This window comes from Rhinolophus hipposideros (genome assembly GCF_964194185.1).
Source record: "Rhinolophus hipposideros genome assembly, chromosome: 11".
NCBI lineage: Eukaryota > Metazoa > Chordata > Mammalia > Chiroptera > Rhinolophidae > Rhinolophus > Rhinolophus hipposideros.
The window spans coordinates 6,963,838-6,981,988 of NC_138057.1; the positions used below are offsets into that span (position 1 = coordinate 6,963,838).

The 18,151-nt window shown below is 39.4% G+C and overlaps 1 protein-coding gene across 3 annotated transcripts in view; it reads left to right on the plus strand.

The window, feature by feature from the left end:
• Positions 1-18,151, plus strand: part of AOPEP (aminopeptidase O (putative)) — a 359,188-nt gene that overhangs the window by 32,673 nt on the left and 308,364 nt on the right. For all 3 annotated transcript variants that reach the window (XR_013994463.1, XM_081066804.1, XM_081066805.1), the window contains exon 2: positions 14,593-15,521. Coding sequence is in view for 2 of the 3 variants with exons in the window: in XM_081066804.1 (XP_080922930.1) it covers positions 14,728-15,521 (794 nt within the window). In the remaining variant the exon portion in view is untranslated. The remainder of the gene's footprint in view (positions 1-14,592; positions 15,522-18,151) is intronic.

The following is an 18,151-nucleotide window of genomic DNA, read 5'->3' on the forward strand; positions in this document are numbered from 1 at the left end:
TTTTGTTTTCCAATACTTGTTTGTAGAATGTTTTATTTTCTCTCCGACTTTAGCCTTTTTCTATCTCTCACACGTTAGTGCTATGTTTTCTCTACACTATTCCAGCTTCTCACACAATGGGGGGATTCCCTGGGAGACGTGCTTCTCCTCTATTAATAGGTCACTTGGGTTACAGGGCGCACTGTCCGTGTGGGTATGCGGAGAGCTTTTGAAGTTCCAAAGCTCTTCCTGCAGCAGATTTAGAGCCCGTATGTTTCAGCAGTTCTTTTACTCCTGCAGGCATCTGCCCAGATAGGTGGGGACAGGGGCGAGGTTAGTTGTGAGAGGGGTCCAGAGCAATGGTGGCGACCACCACCAAAGCTGGTCCTGCTTCCACAGCTCCTTACCCTTTGCCGGAACTAGTTGGGCTGCGAACCTGTGTCTGCTGTCCACAATTCTCAGAACAGCAAATATTTTGTTTTTTTGATCTGACACTGGTACTGTTCCGCTTCTAGCACTGGGCAGGTGGGGGCGGGGCGAGCTCTGGGAGGGTTGGGAGGGGGCGGCTAGTCTAAGTGCGTAAGACTTCTGTTCTCTGCTTGGCAGTGAGGGCTTAAACCACCATTTTCAGCCTTCTTCCCTCAGTCTTTTCTCCGAGGTGTCTGCCATGAGCGTTGGGTTTAGCCTTGTTATATGCTGTCCCCTCAGCCCTGTGGGCCATAAACGGAGCCCTAGCATTCCGTGTTCTTTCCTGTCCCACAGCCGCAGTAGTTCTGGGATGCAGCAAGCTCTGAGCACTGAGCTAGTTGTGGGTCTTGCGCCCATGAGGCTCCGTGTCTGCACTTCTCCCTCCCCCCCCCCTCGTGCTATTCTCCCACCTTTAGGTGAATTCAGTAGTGGGCCTGTTCGTCTTGCCTGTCTTCTGTGCAGGGAGTCCTTTGTGGAGTTATTGTTGTTCGATTAGTTGTAAATTCCAGGGGAGCTTTACAGAGGCTCACCTCACGCCGCCATTTTGATGACATCATCCACTTTTCTTTTTAAACTGACAAATCAAGTTATTAACCCTTGGATAACGGAGAGCAGTGGGTATATGAAAGCCTTGTGCCTTAAGCAAGTTGGCAAAGGCTACGAGGAGGGGTAAAGGGATTACATGAGGGCAATCACATCTGGTAGGAGAGGTCTACCTACAACGGGCTGTGTGTGATTGATTAGTTCTTGATTGTGTTCCTTTGACAACGTATCTTTAAGAGTTTTGATACAGAAAGGTTATTTTCTAGTTTTAAGATTTAGATGTTTCATATGAAATCTAATTGTTGATAGTTTCAGGAAACAAATCAGTGTTTATTAAGACATATCTCCTGAGGAATCAGATGTTGCAGCTCAGCAGGGAAATAACCTTTCCTGTGTTTCACTGGTCAGCCTGCACGGTATGACTTCTTGAAAAAGGAGCAGAAAACTGAAATATTTTCTCCATAACTGTGATGTGTTCCCCCAGGAACCCTTTTCTGATCACTCTGCTGTAATTTAGTGGAAGTGGCACTCTAGAAAACTGGAGCAAGCAAGTAGCAATCAAAGGGATAAATTCTTTTCTCTTTGAAAATAGAGTGAAATCACTCCCAGTCTGATCTTTGCAATCCAATGCCTGCTGATAATGGGAGCATAAACACAGTAGGCACCAGAGAGGAGTGGCATCTGGATGCTAAGATGTGATCCGGAAGCAGATAGCCAGAGTAAACGTGAGCGCCATCAGGGAAGCTGATTCCATCCTATCTCATCATGTGGAAGCCTAGTTCAGTGGATGACTGTGACACTGATGTGAGTAAAATCAGTTTTTGTTTTCAGTGTTCACATTCAGACCTCTCCCTCCACCCCCTCCTTGACTGGGTCTGATGTATAAATCAAGGCACAGCTGACAGTGATTTGCTTTCTTTATCCGGGAAAAGGTCTTTGACTCTGATTGTGACTTGGCTTCACTGCATTGATCTTCATCACAGGCACTTTTTATAATCCCCACAGCAACATGAACTCCAGTGGGTTTTTTTTTTTTTTTTTTTGCATATACATATCACAATTGGGTCTTTCATTACATGATCACAAATTATATGCAGTCACTCATATATGCTTCACGAAAGCAGTAAATTTAAAGAAAAGAGAGACTATTTAAAACTTGAGACCAGAGAGCACAGTTTATCTTATTTACAATTTGGCTTAAAGATTGGTATTTAAGTTAATATCATACCACATGTGGTAATCCTGCAAAGTGCTACATATTTTTATTTATAGTTAAGGGAATAAAGCAAAATCCCCTTTTCATTATGTTATCTTGTATTATTTACTCAGTGATAAATGACATTGCCTTGCGGGTATGAGTTTTGCAATGAAAGACCCTATTGTAGCATATGTTTATATGGGGTGGGGGGGTGTTAGAGTTATAGTTCCAGAGGGGTTTTAAACTCTAAATATCCTGGTACTTGTTCACTTAAAAATATAACTTAATGTTGTTTTAACACTGTATTTTTACTTGAAGTAAAAGAAAAATAAGAAGGCATGAAGAAAGGGGAAAGGCTTCAAGTTAAAATGCTAGAAACTAAATGAAATGATTGAAGGTATATTGGCATATCTAAACTCAAAGATTAAAATTGTACCACAGATCATGGTGATCTTTTGATTGGCTGATTTTTGCTGTTTAAAAATGACTTAAATTCTGAAAGTTTTATTAACTGTTGAAGGGCACCAGTGAACGATTTCTATCAAATTGGGGAGACACGAATATGAAGAGCTGAAAGAAAACTTCTGAGGGACCGGGCAGTTAAATAGCTGCCCAAACCTTTGACTAGAAAACAACTTCCATGCTATGCATGTTTGTTCAGTATTCATGAGAATATCCACTGAAGGAGGAAACAGCTAGATACTTTGGAAGGAGGGTTAATCTTTTAGGGTGTATTTGTTTTGAAATAGAAAAAAAGAAACAGATGAATAAATAAGTAAGAGGAAAAACCAATTTTGAATAAAGTAGAAATTAGCTCAGCCTCTATTTATTCAGAATTTTGAATAATTTAACCAGAAATGGGCTGCCATTTTGCTAAGTATAAAAATAAGAACTTCCTAACAATAAAATAAGATTTTAGGATTAATATATTTGAGGCAAATGCGCTCCTCTAATTCGTTCAGGACTTAAAACATATCATTCCACTGTTTTCTGGGCCTCTGTTATTTCTGATGACTAGTCAAGTGTCATTCTGAGAGGAAGCCAACTGTCATTTGTGTCATTGTCACCCTGTGTGTACTGTCATTTTGTTCTGGCTGCTTTCAAGATTTTTTCTTTTATTTTGGTTTTTCAGCAGTTTGATTATGTTCGTAGATGTGGTATCCTGCTTGGGTTTGTTCAGATTCTTGAATATTTATATTTATGTTTCTCACCAAATTTGGAAAATTTTTAACTATTTTAAAAATAAATGGTTTCTTTGAAATACTTTTAGATTTAACAAAAAAGTTGCAAAGATAGTATAGAATTCCCACATCCTCAGCACCTAGATTCCTCTAATGTTAACATCTTACATATATAATCATGGTATATTTATTAAATGATAAAAGTAACGTTGGTACAGTACCATTAACTATAGATTGTCCATTAACATTGTTTTGTTTTGTTTCATTTTTTTCTATTTTAGGATCCAATCTAGGATACCACTTTACATTTTATCCTCATAACCCCTGAGTCTCCTCCAATCTGTAACAGTTTTTCAGAATTCACTTGCTTTCCATGGTCTTGACACTTTTGAAAAGTATTGGTCAGGTAATTTTTAGAACACTCCTCAGTGTGGGTTTTTCTCATGTTTTCTCATGCTTAGACTGAGGTTATGGATTTTGTGAAGACTACTGTAGAGGTAAGGTGCCCTTCTCATAGTCATATCAGGGAATAATGATGTCAGTATGATTTACTGCTGGTGATATTTACCTTAAAATGTGGTTAAGTTTGTGTCTGCCAGGTTTCACTACTGTAAACTTAATACTTTTCCTTTTTCATTCTCTAGTCTTTGGAAGCAAGGCACTAAATACAGCTCATACTCAAGGGGAGCGAAAGTTAGCTCTGCCTCTTAGAAGAGGTAGTAACTACCATGTTTCTCTGAAAATAAGACCTAACCGGAAAATAAGCCCTAGTATGGTGTTTGCAGGATGACATCCCCTGAACATAAAAGCCCTAAAGCGTCTTTTGGAGTAAAACTTAATATAAGAGCTGGTCTTATTTTCGGGAAAACACGGTATATTATTTGGAATTCTCCTGTAAGAAAGAGTTTATTTATTCAATCATTTATTTATATCAGAATAGAGTCATAGATATTTATTTCGTTGTTTGGGGTCTAATCCATTACTACCATTATTTATTTTCTTACTTAGATTTTTCCAGCTTTGGTCATTGGAAGCTCTTTTAGGTTGGTTTCTGTGTCCTTTTGAGAGGCCCTGCTCTTTGTAACTTTATTTTTTTTAACTTTCTTACTTTGGGATCTATCTGATGCTCCTGGCTCATCTTGTATTTTCCCTGCCCCAGGCCTGGAATCTGCCCTTTCTCCAAAGAGACCAGGTTCTTTGTACTGGATAATGGTATGTAGGCACCACAGTTTGAGTGCTGGTTGTTCTCACTGTCCATTACTTTTTAAAGTATTTTTTTTTCATGGCATTCTTTTTCACCTGTCCTTCTTGGCCTTCAATTAGATATGTTAAATGTTTTTATTTTGTCCCCAAAGTACCTGACTCTGTTCATTCTTTTCAACATTTTTCTCAAAATATTTTCAAGTTCACTTTTTCTTTTATAATCTCTAATCTGCTATTGAACCCCATTCAGTTAATTTTTATTTTAAGGTACAGTATTCTTCAGTTCTAGAATTTCCTTTTTGTTTTTTAATAGTAATTTCTATTTCTCTGCTGAGTTTTCTTTTCAGTTAAATTATGTGATAGCATTTGTGCCCTTAACTATATTACTACAGCTGCTTTATAGTCCTTGTCTGCTAATTCTAATATTTGGGTCCACTGAAGTCAGTTTCCACCGATCACTTTTTCTTTGAGTATGGGTCATTTTTTTGTTTTCTTTAATGTCTAATAATTTTGGACTTTATCTTGGACATTGTGATTGATACTTTATAGAAACTCTGGATTCCTTATGTTCCTCTGAAGCAATGTTTTGTATTGGTGATCTTGGCTGAGCTCAAACTCCCAATTTCGCCTTCCCTGCAGTGAGCAGCAGCATAAATCTGCTTTAGTTCAGTTCATTTAGCCATGAATGGACTGTTTGGTCTGTCCTGTACCTGAATGGTTCAGGGTCAGTTAGAGAATTGGGCAGTTTATATGCAGAGTATGGGGCTCTTGTCTTTTCTGAAGTTTTCCTTCTTTTCTTTCCAGGTACTGAGTCAATCCTGAACTCTGTTTTCTTTTCCTTCAGCCAGTAAAACTGCAGGTTTTTGTCTGAATTATAGCTGCTTGGCGTAGCACCAACTAGGGCCTACCTTCAGATGAAAAATTATAAAACAGGAAATTCACTGCCATTCCCTTCTCCCAAGTGTCAGCTCCATACGGTTTCTGCCAGCTTTTGCTCACTCTCTTGTGGCTTCAGATTTTTTGTTGTTGTCTAGAGTTTATAAGTTCTATCAGTGGGAGGGTTGGTCTTGCATAAGCTTTTACATGATTACCAGAAGTGGTACTCTCCTCCATTTAAGGGGAAGGATGGCATAAACAAACAAGTGTAAAACTAAAACTGTCTTGTGCTATGAAGAAGTACACAGTGCTATGAGATCTAATAATAGGGGAATTTGACTTAATCAGTGAGGTCAGAAAGTTTTCCATGAGTATGTGGTAGGAAGAGGGAGAGAGTTAATAGAGGGTAGAAAAGGTGTCCACATATTCATTGAATGAATGAATAATATAATTCAACTTTCTGTACATCTTGGTTTCTTTCTTGGCACATATTCTTATCCTTTAAATCTTTAATCATCTCTCTAGGTTTCTGTGATGGTACAAGGGGATATATAATTATTACACAATTAAGCATATCCTCCATGAAAACTTGTTGGGCCAAAGGAATTGTGGGTATGGACCATTTAAAGGGTATAGTGGAGTCCATGGGCTTCTGGTCAATACTGTGTTTCCCCGAAAATAAGACCTCACCGGAAAAGAAGCCCTAGCATGATTTTTCAGGATGACATCCTCTGAACATAAGCCCTAATACGTCCTTTGGAGCAAAAATTAATATAAGACCCGGTATTATTTTCGGGGAAACACGGTATGGTTGAGTTTTAAGGAAATCCCCTTTCCCATTTCAAGTATTTAGAAATGCTAGATAAAATATAACATTATAACAACAAATACACACACACACTTATATATACATGGAAATTCAAAACCAAGAAAGAGTTACCCTAATTGAGCAAAATGGAGAAGGAAAGTCAAGTCAGTATGATGAACTACAGCCTAACCTGAGAGGTTCTCACAGAGGAATAGGTATAGGCCTTAATAGCTGGGGCGTATGGGATGGGGCCCTGATCTCTTCCGAGGAAGGGGTACCCAGCCATGGACCTAGTACATGTAGAAAACTGAAACTGAGTTAAATGCATCAAACCAGAAGCTATGAGGGGGTGATCCCTACATTAAATGGTGAAAGAAAATTCCATTATACTGTCCCAATAGAGGTAATAAAATTCGTTTTTTATTCAGGGCTATACATGTAAAAAAAATTCCTGACTCCTCAGACTGAAATAAAATAGTAAATTTTATTTACCTCAAATAAAAGTAAATCCACATTTAGACATTGAGTGAAACTGTAGAACATCAAAGATAATGAAAAAATATAAAAACTATTAGAGCGAAAAAACAGGTACATACCAAGAAATTCAGATTAATAGCCAACTTCTTATCATCAAAAAGAGGTGTCAGAATATGGTAGAGTAATATATTCAAAGTGCTAAGTAAAAATAACTGTCAGGCTATAAGTCTACACTTAGTTAAGTGATCATTCACTAGTGAGGATATAATAAAGACATTGTCAAACATACAAGTATTAAAAGAGTTCACTACTCACAGAATCCTCCTGAAAGAATTACTAAAGACATACTTCAGTAAAAAGGAAATTGTGGCAGATTGTATTTTCCAAAAATGGCCATAATAGTATCTACTATATCTCATGCTCTTCTCCAATGTGACCTAGCTCCTTCTCATCAAGAAAAGGAGTTGAATTCCCTCTCCTTGCATTTGGAGTGGCCGTAACTCTCTTTTGAAACCAATAGAATATGGTGAAAATGATACTACATTGACTTTTAAACCTAAATCAGAAAAGATCACCCAGCTTGCAACTGGTTCTTTGGGACACTTGCTTTGGTAGCTGCCAGCTGCCATATAAGAGGCTCAGCTATTCTGAGACCGCCATGCTGAAGAAGCTTCGTGTAGCCATTCTGGTCATCAGACAAGTCCAGTCTCCAGCTGATTACCACTGAGTGCCATGGTCAAATTCGTAAGATGCAGAAAAATGGCCCAGCTAAGTGTTATCCAAGTTCCTGACCCACAGAACATAATAAAATGATTGTTGTTCGAAGCCACAATGTTTTGGGTTAATTTGTCATGTAGCAATAGTAACTGGAACAAAATTGGACCCTGAGGGGAGGTGTGGAATGTATCAATCAGTTGTGAGTAAGGAAGCTGGTAAATAAAGTATTGACTTTTTTTTTTTTGAAATTGGATGAGGGTTGTTAAAAACAATGTGATACTAATAAGATATTAGCAACAATAATGTGCAAGCTGGTATAGAGTGGGGAAGAGGAACACTGAAGATATCACTGTCTGGGGTCTTCCTGTTGTGTTACTCAGAGGCTCCTAGAGATTGACTTTAAATAGACATGTTAAAGAACAGACTGGATCACTTGTGAAACAACAGAGTGGAAAAAAAGAAAATTAAAAAAATGTAACCAAAAACAGAAAAGTCAAAGCTAAGTAACAAAGAAAATCATAGTAGATAAAAAACACAAAATAAGTAGGCTGAGATCAGTGCTGTTACAACAGTAATCATGATACATGTAAGTATATTAATTTCAGTTATTAAAAATGATAATTTTATTTTAAAATGCAGCCAAATGTTGCTTAAAAAAGACACTCAAGGCAAAACAACCCAGAGCAGTTAAAAAGAAAACCAAAGGGATAGGAAAGATATATCAGGAAAAAAACAAATCAAGAAAAAGAAACAAATCAAGAAAAAACAAATCAAGAAAATATTCATATTAGGCAAAATCAAATTTCTGGATGTTTTACCCAGAAGGCACATGTATATGTGTACCAGGAGGCATGTACAAGGATGTTCATTTCAGCATGGTTTGTAATAATGAAAATTTGAAAAGAACTTAAATATCTATCAGTAGGAAAATTGTTAAAGATTTTGCTTACCTTGGTTCAGTGATCAATTCAAATGCAGACTGCAGCCAAGCAATCCAAAGAAGGCTAAATGGAAGGGCAGCAATGGAAGAATTAGGAAAGATCACCAAGAGCAAAGATGTGTCATTAGTGACCAAGGCTAAGATCATCTACACCCTTGTACTCTGTATGGATGGGAAAACTGGACAGTGAAGAAGGCTGATAGGAAAAAAATTGGTTCATTTGAAATAGGGTGTTGGAGGAGAGCCCTGGCATGCCCAAAAGACAATTCCAGAACAAATTAAGCCTCAAACATCGCCGGAGGCGAAAATGACAAAACTGAAGTTATTCTTCTCAGGCACATCATGAGAAGATACCATTCTTTGGAGAAGACAGTAATGCTGGGAAAAATAGACGCCAGCAGGAAAAGGGGAAGACCAAACAAATATGAGATTAATTGATTCCATAAAAGAAGCCATAGGCCTGAGTCTACAGGAGCTGAGCGTTCCTGTTGACGACGGGACATTGTGGACGGCTCATTCCTGGGGGCACCAGGGGTCAGAGCCTTCTCAACGGCATGTTATGTATACAGGGAAATATATAGATAAATTGTCAGATATTCACATAAGGATACTGAGTGACAGTTAAAAGGAACAGCTAGATCTATATGCATCTACATGGCTGTATTTCAAAAACCACTGAGTGAAAGAAATGTTACAGAATAATATGTCAGTGTGACATTTCTAAACACAAAATAATACATTTGCATTTCTAAGATTCCTTCTCATTCCAAAATTACTTTCTCGAATTTCACAGCAATAAGCAATGTTCCTATGATTGTATGCATTTGAGTGTCTGAGGAACTGTGCCCAGAAACAGGAAACTCCAGCAGTAAACTGGCTGTCATTAAGAGCAATCGCTGTATCCTAACAAATGAACAGTCTTGGAAGAGTAGAAAGCTGTCTTCCTCTGAACAAGGAATCTGGAGAACTATTTTGTGATGCCTCACAGTGAGCTCAGTACTACACAGTAAGCGTATATGTAGACATTTCCCTTTTCTCCTGAGTTGCTTCAAGAAACGAGGTGTGGCTTAAAGAAGTACAGGTATATCCCGAGAAGATAAAATGAGAGCTGTCTGGAAGAAGATATTTGTTAAGTAATAACTTTATACTGGAACCTAGGCAAGCTGGAATCTCTATTGTGTAAAGTACTTGATTGAAATAACAAATGCCCTCAGATGTCAATTCCACAGACATTTATTGAGAACTTACTACACAATCTACTTAACGGGATTGTGAACACAAAGGTGAATCAGGAGTCCCCAGTTGTTTATAGACTAGTGGAAGCTGGAGGTAACTGTAAAGCGAGGAGGATAAGGTAAAGACCCTGACAGTGAGATACCGCTTTGGAGCTGAAAAGGAGAATGATTTGCTTCAGAGAGATCCAGAATGGCGCTGCAGACACTGTTCACACATTTGTGAATGTGTGCATTTCTGTTGGGGTGATTGAAAGTGGCCGGGCAGTTTTTTTAGTTGTGTCATAGCTCTGTTTAGTATTTGATCCTTTTCTTACCCACTCCTCCCCCTTTCTTAACAAAAATAGTAAACCTTTTGAAGCCTTTAATGGTGTTGCTGAGACAATCATTTAAGCATTTAAAATACACACCACATTTTAGAGGCGGCAGTGGTTAGCCACTGGAAACTAACCATTGGGTTTGATAAAGAGGGGAATTTTATGTTAGGGCTTATGACAGAGAACGGAAAAATACTTTAGTGAGATGGGTTGGCATTTTAAATTGGAGCACAATAATAGTAAAAAGTGCTGAAGTCAATGGATTGCTTAGAAATATGGTTACTATTTGCTGAGAGAGGCTTTTCAAGGTGGCCACATACCCGTGTTTGCAAACGCAGTTCCGTTCTTCCCTAAACCTGGGACTGTGACCCTGACTGATGTCAGTGAGAGTCAGGGACTCTCAGCAAGGGGAGATTTAGGTCATCCATGGATCCAGGGCAAGCACGAAGTAGGTGTAAGAGGCAACAGGCTGTCATAGATGTACACATTATACGGAGCTTAGGTGAAAAGTGTGCACAGGCGATGGTGACCTTCTCACTCTTCTGGGCCTGGCCTAAAAATTCTCCTTTTGTCCTCAAAGCCATTATAACATGAATTGATTCTAGTTCACACAGCTTAAAAAAGATTTTAAAAAGCGGTAGAATGGGGCTATGGAAGAGTCTTAAAAGGTAATGTTTGGTTTATGACTTGGACAATGTGAAGGAAATAGCTATGAGAGCTGGAAGATGAGAATTCCAAGGAAAAACATCAGAAATGGGTGACCTTGGGCAAACTTGGCCTCTCTGGGCCTCATTGTCTTCATTTGTAAAACTGAGAGTTGGACTAAGGGAGCTCTAAGGAGTTTTTCAGCTCCAAAGTTCAGTGAAATAAAGACTAGTTAAAATGGGCAGCAGGGCCAAATACGATTTTTGCTTGTTTTTATTTTTTCCAGTTTTATTGAGATATAATTGACATATAACATTGTATTAGTATAAGGTATATAGGATGTTTGTTTTTAAAGATGGCAGCCCTGGGGGGATTGAAACACTGGGAATAGGATGGAGACATGGAAAGGGACAAAATGTTGGCTAGAGAAAAATGTCAAATGAAACAAGATTAGTGGGACACAAATTAGTGGGAGGGCATGGGGTTGGGGTAAGACTTCTTTCTCCTTTTTAATGTTTCCTTTCTTGTTTAATTCTTAATTAGTCTAACATCTGGTCACTTTTATTTATTCTGATAAACTTGGGAAGAATAAACTGGGCATGCTGTGCTCAGCTCAGCTCAGCTCCACTCCTCCCTGTTGCTTTTGGGCAGCATTCCCGACCACAGAGAGCTGCTCTTCTGGCTTCTCCAGGCCTTAAGTCTTTTCTGAGGAGGGCACCTTCTCTTCTGGGAGCTTTGAGATGAGCCAGCATTGCCTGGGACATTATGGTAAATCTGTTGAATTTGGGGATTCGGTTTCCAGGTAATTTTGGCTCCCATGCTAAACCAGATTCTCCAGTTTAGCCTTCATCAGTAGTGTGACATTTTGGTCTCCCTCTGCCATATCCTCATCTTATTTCTCAGTATGTTTACAATTTAGATGGGCAAGAAGAGTGCTGTTTATTTGGCCCTCTCAGACCCCAGAACCTGCGATTCAAGGGGAAGGGAACTAGCTTTGGTGAGAAGGGATATTGTTTCCTCTGAGTCAGGAGAAAGCAATAGTTCTGAAGAACTAGAGATCCTTGAGGAATCATGGCACTTCAGAGATTCAAAATCATCTCAGGAAAGCAGGAGGCCAAATAATTAGCTGAGAATAGTTCAGCAGTTATGGAATTGGAAAATTAAAAGGAGAACAGATTTAGAATTGCATCTATGGGGAGTGTATTCAAGAATCCACTGAAGAGAACCAAAGGAATGCCTGTTAGCATGACAAACAAGGTGACATTAACAGGCTTGGATGGGTAGAGCTCTAAGGCAGTCTTGTTCTCTGCCACAGAGTGGTGAAAACTGCTCTATTAAGATATATTTTATTCTTAAGTTATATTAATTTTCACAAGTAAATGAAGGAGTCTATTAGGGTTGGACAATGAATGGTTATATCAATACTGTTACAAATGCTAAACTATACTTCTTCGAATATGATAGTTTAGACAGCCACTACGTTAACCCTCATCTCAGTTGATTCAGATTTTCCTCACGCACGCACGCGCGCGCGTGTGTGTGTGTGTGTGTGTGTATTTAGGCCTTTTATTATTATTATTATTAAACAATTTTTTTTTAAAGAGCCCAGTCAACAAAATACTACATGGTAGCAGCCCCAAACACCAGCAGGATGAATTTTTAATGTGCGTTGTTTTTCATTACATACATACAGCGCATGGGCTTTATTTAAGTTTGGTATTCTTTACATGACAAGTTCAGTCACTATCATACAGAAAAGAAAATACGTGGCTTATTTCCTTTGCCCACAGACTATTCTCGGACCAGACAGAGTACCAACTTTTCCATAAAGTAATGTCAAACTGTTCTTTACGTCTCTGACTTCTCTCAAGTCCTATTAGTCCTAAAAGTCAAAGTGTACGAGATGTGATCAAAAACTACAGTAATGTTTAAATTAAAAAAATTATTACAGTAAAAGACACATTGCCATTAGTCCCCTTCAAAATACTCCCCCTTGCTTTGAACACACTTATCCCATCGTTCTTGCCACTTTCTGAAGCAATTCTGGAAGTCCTCTTTACTTTATCCTCTATTATGACAAAGCTCTGTGTCACACATCGCTTCTGATACGGCAATTTCTGTCAAATAGCAACATTACGGTGTGTCCTAATCCACCTTATTCACTGGATCTGACACCCTGCGACTTCTGGCTCTTCCCCAAAGTCAAAATGACCATGAAAGGAAAACTTTTTGAATTGATGGGCTATGAAGCAGCCACGACAGCACAACTAAAGACACTCAGGAAAAAGGACTTCCAGAACTGCTTCAGAAAGTGGCAAGAACGATGGGATAAGTGTGTTCAAAGCGAGGGGGAGTATTTTAAGGGGGATTAATGGCAATGTGTCTTTTACTGTAATAATTTTTTTTATTTAAACATTGACTGTATTTTTAGATCATACCTCGTGCATTACCACGTACAGCTTGGAGGAGGGAGGGAGAGTAGGGAGCAGGGAACAGGGGAGGATTTGGGGAGAGGATTGCACTTGAACTGGGTGTGGAGAGACAAGACTTTGGCCGGTGGAGGTGGGAGGTGGGAGCACTCCAGGTGTGGCACATTGCTTGTCTGCAAAGGTGTGGGGTCACGTCATCTTCAGGTGCAAAGTGTTGAACAGGCCCTTGGCTAGAGGACAAGGAAGCAAAGGGAGTGTGGTCACCACGACCGGGAAAACATCGCAAAAGCAGATTGTATAGGCGCAGGAAGCCACATTTGTTTAGGCCAGGTGAGATTTTTGATGAGGGAATAGCCTCTGGAGAGGTAGAAAATGAAAATTCAGTGGAGTTGATTGCTGGAATGAGATTCTAGGGGGAAAGGAAATAAGAGTCTAGTAGACATGCAGGCAGTCAGAAGGGAAGCGAGGAGGAGTTAGTTAAGCAGAATAAACAGGGAGGGCTCAACTTTGCTTGAAAAGTCAAGTAATTTTTGTAGTTGACAGAAGAATACCTCCTGATATTTAAAATTCAAAACTGTTTTAAGTATGTCTCCTCAGCCCAAGCTTTTATTTTTCATTTTTGGTAAAAATAATAATAATAATAATAAAAATAATAGCATATGCTGAAAGAAATTAGGTACACAACAGGAACTGAAATAATTTCAAATAATTTTTTTTTAGCTGGATTGTTATTATAAAATAAGACTACATTTTGATTCAGAACTTTTATGAAGAACTTGGGCATTTTATTACCACATCTGTTTCTACATTTTAATTTCTCTCCTTCCTTTTTTATAGGTATTTGCATACCTTTTTTTCAAATGAGAAGACCTTTTTGTTTGCCACAAGAAGGCTATTATCCAGACTGTTACTGGGTTTTCAGCTATTAAGATGTAATGATATACCTTGAGTATTTAACTATAAATTTGAAAAATCTCCATGAACAATCTCAAAGGAATACTTGGAATGCACTCCTAGTAAATTGGCTCATTTTCCTGTAATTTACTGGAAGTGCTGATACGAGAGCCGTCCTAATGTGAAAAGTACATTAATCCCTGGAGTTACATTGTATGTATTAAATTATTGCTCTCAAAGAATAAAACTGTATGAGGCCATTTAGCCTTCGTTCACATTTGTTACTTAGAATCACAGTAGAGAAACAATTACTTATCTTTTGACAAAATTAGAAATGATACATTTAATAACTTTTAAAACAAGATAAGATGCACAGTGATGCTCAGTTCCGTTTTTGCATAACAATTGCTCTTTTCCAAAACAAGGATTGTTCTAGTTAGGAGCACAGGTTCTGCTGGCTTTGTGGAGGCCCTATTCATTCCACTGGTCTTTGAAATACTTTTAGAAACCTATAATGCAGCTTTCTTTGATGTCAGTCACAAAGATTAGTCTGCCTTCCAGCCATGAGCTGCCACCACATTGGGGGATCATTTAAGGAAGTCATCAACTTGCAGAAGCAGCGATCGCAGGAGCATTTAGGGTCTCACCTGGAATTTTGTCTAATTATGTTTTTCTTCTTTGCTAGGGGACTGAAAGTTGTGGAACCGTAATTTGTGACATCAGGTTTTTTTGTGTGGTGCAGTCGTGTATGATTCCGGATGATTAAGGCAAGTAGGAGACCCCTTCTGAGAGGTTAACAAAGCTGTCCACAGCCTCCACCATGGACAGAAAGCTGGACCCTTCCCGAGATGACCTTCCTCTCATGGCCAACACCAGCCACATACTTGTGAAGCACTATGCATTGGATTTAGATGTGGATTTCGAAAGCCAGATCATGGAGGGCACCATAGTGCTTTTCTTTGAATCTGAAAACAGATTCAGGAAAAGGAGTAGTTCCACTGAGGAGACCTGCCAATCAGAGTCAAGTGAAGCCCGCACAGTTAGAATGCCGGAACCCTGCCACGTTCCTGGGACAAGTACAAGGACCTTCTCATCTAAAACGGGATACAGTGATTTTGTAATCTGTGGTAAAGGTGAAAAAGATACTTCTGGTAAAGATGGTAACCATGACAACTGGGAACAGGCTTCTGGGATTCCTAGCTCAAAGTACTGCTGTGACACAGGGAATCATGGGAGTGAGGATTTTGTGCTCGTGTTGGACTGCTGTGATTTATCTGTGTTAAAGGTTGAGGAGGTAGATGTTGCTGCTGTGCCAGGTATTGAAAAATTTACAAGGTCTTCCAAGCTCACTGTTGTTTCTGAGCTCAGGAATCAGATTGTACATGAACTTGTGACTCTGCCTGCAGATCGTTGGAGGGAGCAGTTAGACTATTTTGCTTGCTGCAGCCAGGCTCCTGGCTGTGGGGAACTCCTGTTTGACACTGACACTTGGAGCTTACAGATCAGGAAGAGAGGGGCTCAGACAGCTACTGACTTTCCTCACGCCATAAGGATACGGTACAGAACCAATCCCCGGGGGCGATCAGTTACGTGGACCTCAGACCAGAGTGGCAGGTAGGTTGTCGCGCACTCTGCAGCCCCCTGCCTGTTGATCTCACACACTGGGAGATGCGCCTTTGCAGGACCGCTCGCAGACAGGGCACCAACTCTGCACAGATGCCCCTCTTTCCTGTGTGCATGACCCATCCAGTCTCAGATTCTGAGACCCACAGTGAAGTAGGTGAATTCCCAGGCATGCTCAACTCTTAATAGGATTACTTCCCTTAAGTCAGGATGAAAAGATTTCCTCATTAAGCCCCGTGTTTCTGAGTTAGGAGGTTGATAGGCAAGCCTTACGGAAACATGAAATCCGGAGCCTTGCTCTCCTGTAGGGCTCTGCTGGCAACTGGCAGTGTTATAGATGGGGGCGAGCGGGGTCTCCGAGTGAGCACTTTCTCAAAGTCCTTCGCGTTCCCACTGAGGAGCAGACTGCTGCCGAGCGAGGCTGGTGTGAAGCCTGGCAAAGTACTTCCAAATAAAGCCAGCTCTGCTTCATGACTTTCTTGCTGTACCTGTCTCTTGGCAGCTCTGCCTCCCTGGACTTTATCAGCTGTCACAGAAGGAGAACCCCCAAAGCCTTCGAAAGATCTATTTCTGAGGAGTGTGACCGTCTAGCTGATGGGGCACACTTATTCCTTGGTCATGATTCTTGGTGTTTGATAGCAGGGAGACTCCTGGCTTTTAGTGAAGGGAAAAGGAACTGATGGAGCATTGTTTCCAGGGGAAATACTTAGGCAGTCATTCGTTCTTTTCTTCTGGCTCCTCCTCCACCACTTTTTAGAATTGGAGAATTTTTAAATCAGACTCGATTGATTCCTCATTATTGGACCTGATTCTGTGTGCCAATGCAAATCAGAACGGCAATGATTGCAGAGCCTGGCTGGAGAGGCGCCCATCGCTGCGAGCTTGTTTTGAGAGCCGTCGTTTGTAGCCTTGTTCTCCCTTCCTGGAGGTGGTGGTCTCGGTAACTGCTTACACCTCTCCCCAGCCCACCCACCTCCCCAGCCCACCAGATTTTTTAAAGCATTACTTTGACTTTGAGCTGTAATTATCCTGTTCCTTGCTTCTATTCTTACCTCCTGCTCTGGTCTCCTGCCCTGCTTACCATGAGTTCACTTCCTGTCTTAGTTCTGCTAGTCTGAGGCCGCCTTTAGGAAAATGCAGGTTGGCTACAAATTTGCATCAGTACAAAAGCATAGTGGTTCATTTATAGGATAACTTATTGGATATTTGTGAGGCGATGAGGGGAAGGCAACAGGTGTTCTTATTGTATCTTCAAAAATTTTTGAAATTCTTAAAGATGAGGTTTCAATAAGATTTAACAATATGCTGACTCTGAATACTAGGAAATTGTAGTTTTTGTATTCCCAGGTATTTCATTTTTGAATTGAATAATGGGGAAGAAGAAACTATTGACAGTATTTGGAAGAAATACTCATTAATGGTCTCAAACATGGCTTTCTTCTCAGTGCTCACTACAAAGAGAGTAGACTTGTGAATTATATTATATGTGAAGTGTTGAGTAGGAATGAGTTATGGATAAATGCTGGTTTCCATAAAAAAACTAAAGAGGGCTTTGGGCACAATTTGCTGCTGCAAAGACTGACTTGGTGAATTTATTCTTGATGTCTCCTTTTCCGATAATTCAATGTGCATGATCACGGCAGGAGTTTAAACTATATCCTTGGAAGTTTGTGATTATATGTCAGGAAAGAAATGGCATTTATGCAGTCTTATAAGGATAATAAATGTGTTATTTTAATGATCAAAATATGTTTTTTTCTCCCCTTTTTTGGGAGGGGGTTATTGTAGTCAAGATAATCTTCTGTGAGTGGCCACCAAATCTCTGTCAAATCTCCCACGTGCTAAGAATAAATCTAGGTATATACTGGTAAGGACTTTATTGGATACTTTGAGGACTTCAAAATGCCCAAGGATCCCAGGGTGATAGACAGAAATAATTCCTTAGTGATATGAGTGAATAGTAATCATCAGGATTACAGTGCTTCATGAATATAATTTTTTGAAAATATAAAATTTCACAATTACCGGTATGTGAAAAATGTAACTGGGTAGAGCTTATTTCCTCCAGTTAAAACTAAATAGTTGTTATATTTTTACCCTTGAATGACAGAATACTATCAGCATACCTACCACTAATTCTTGTCTTAAATGAGAAACTTCTTATTCTCATTTTATAAGTAGGAAAATTGAATGAAGTTACTTAAAGCTCCTAGAAAAATCCATGTCTAACTGTGAAAGGGAGTTAAGTTTCTTGCTTTTGATCTTTACCACGTCCCTTGTGGTATACAAAGATTTCAGTACGTTTAAAAAATAAATGAATTATGATAGCTTTCAATAAATTTCTATCTTAAGCAGATATTAGACAGAAACTTAAGAAAATGTCTAAATTGGTTCTTTCCTTTCGAGTTTCATTAGTGGCTTCTCCCCTTGCCACCCTCACCCTACACCTTTTTGTGAATAAAACTTATTTTGTTTCATTACATATAAATAAATAATCATCCAGAGGAACTCAGGATGGAATGCACAATGTGATGAGACACTCTTAACTATATTAAAATATATGAAACAACTTCACTGAAGGGGTTAGGGGGAAAAGGTGCTGAGCGAAAGAACTGCAAATG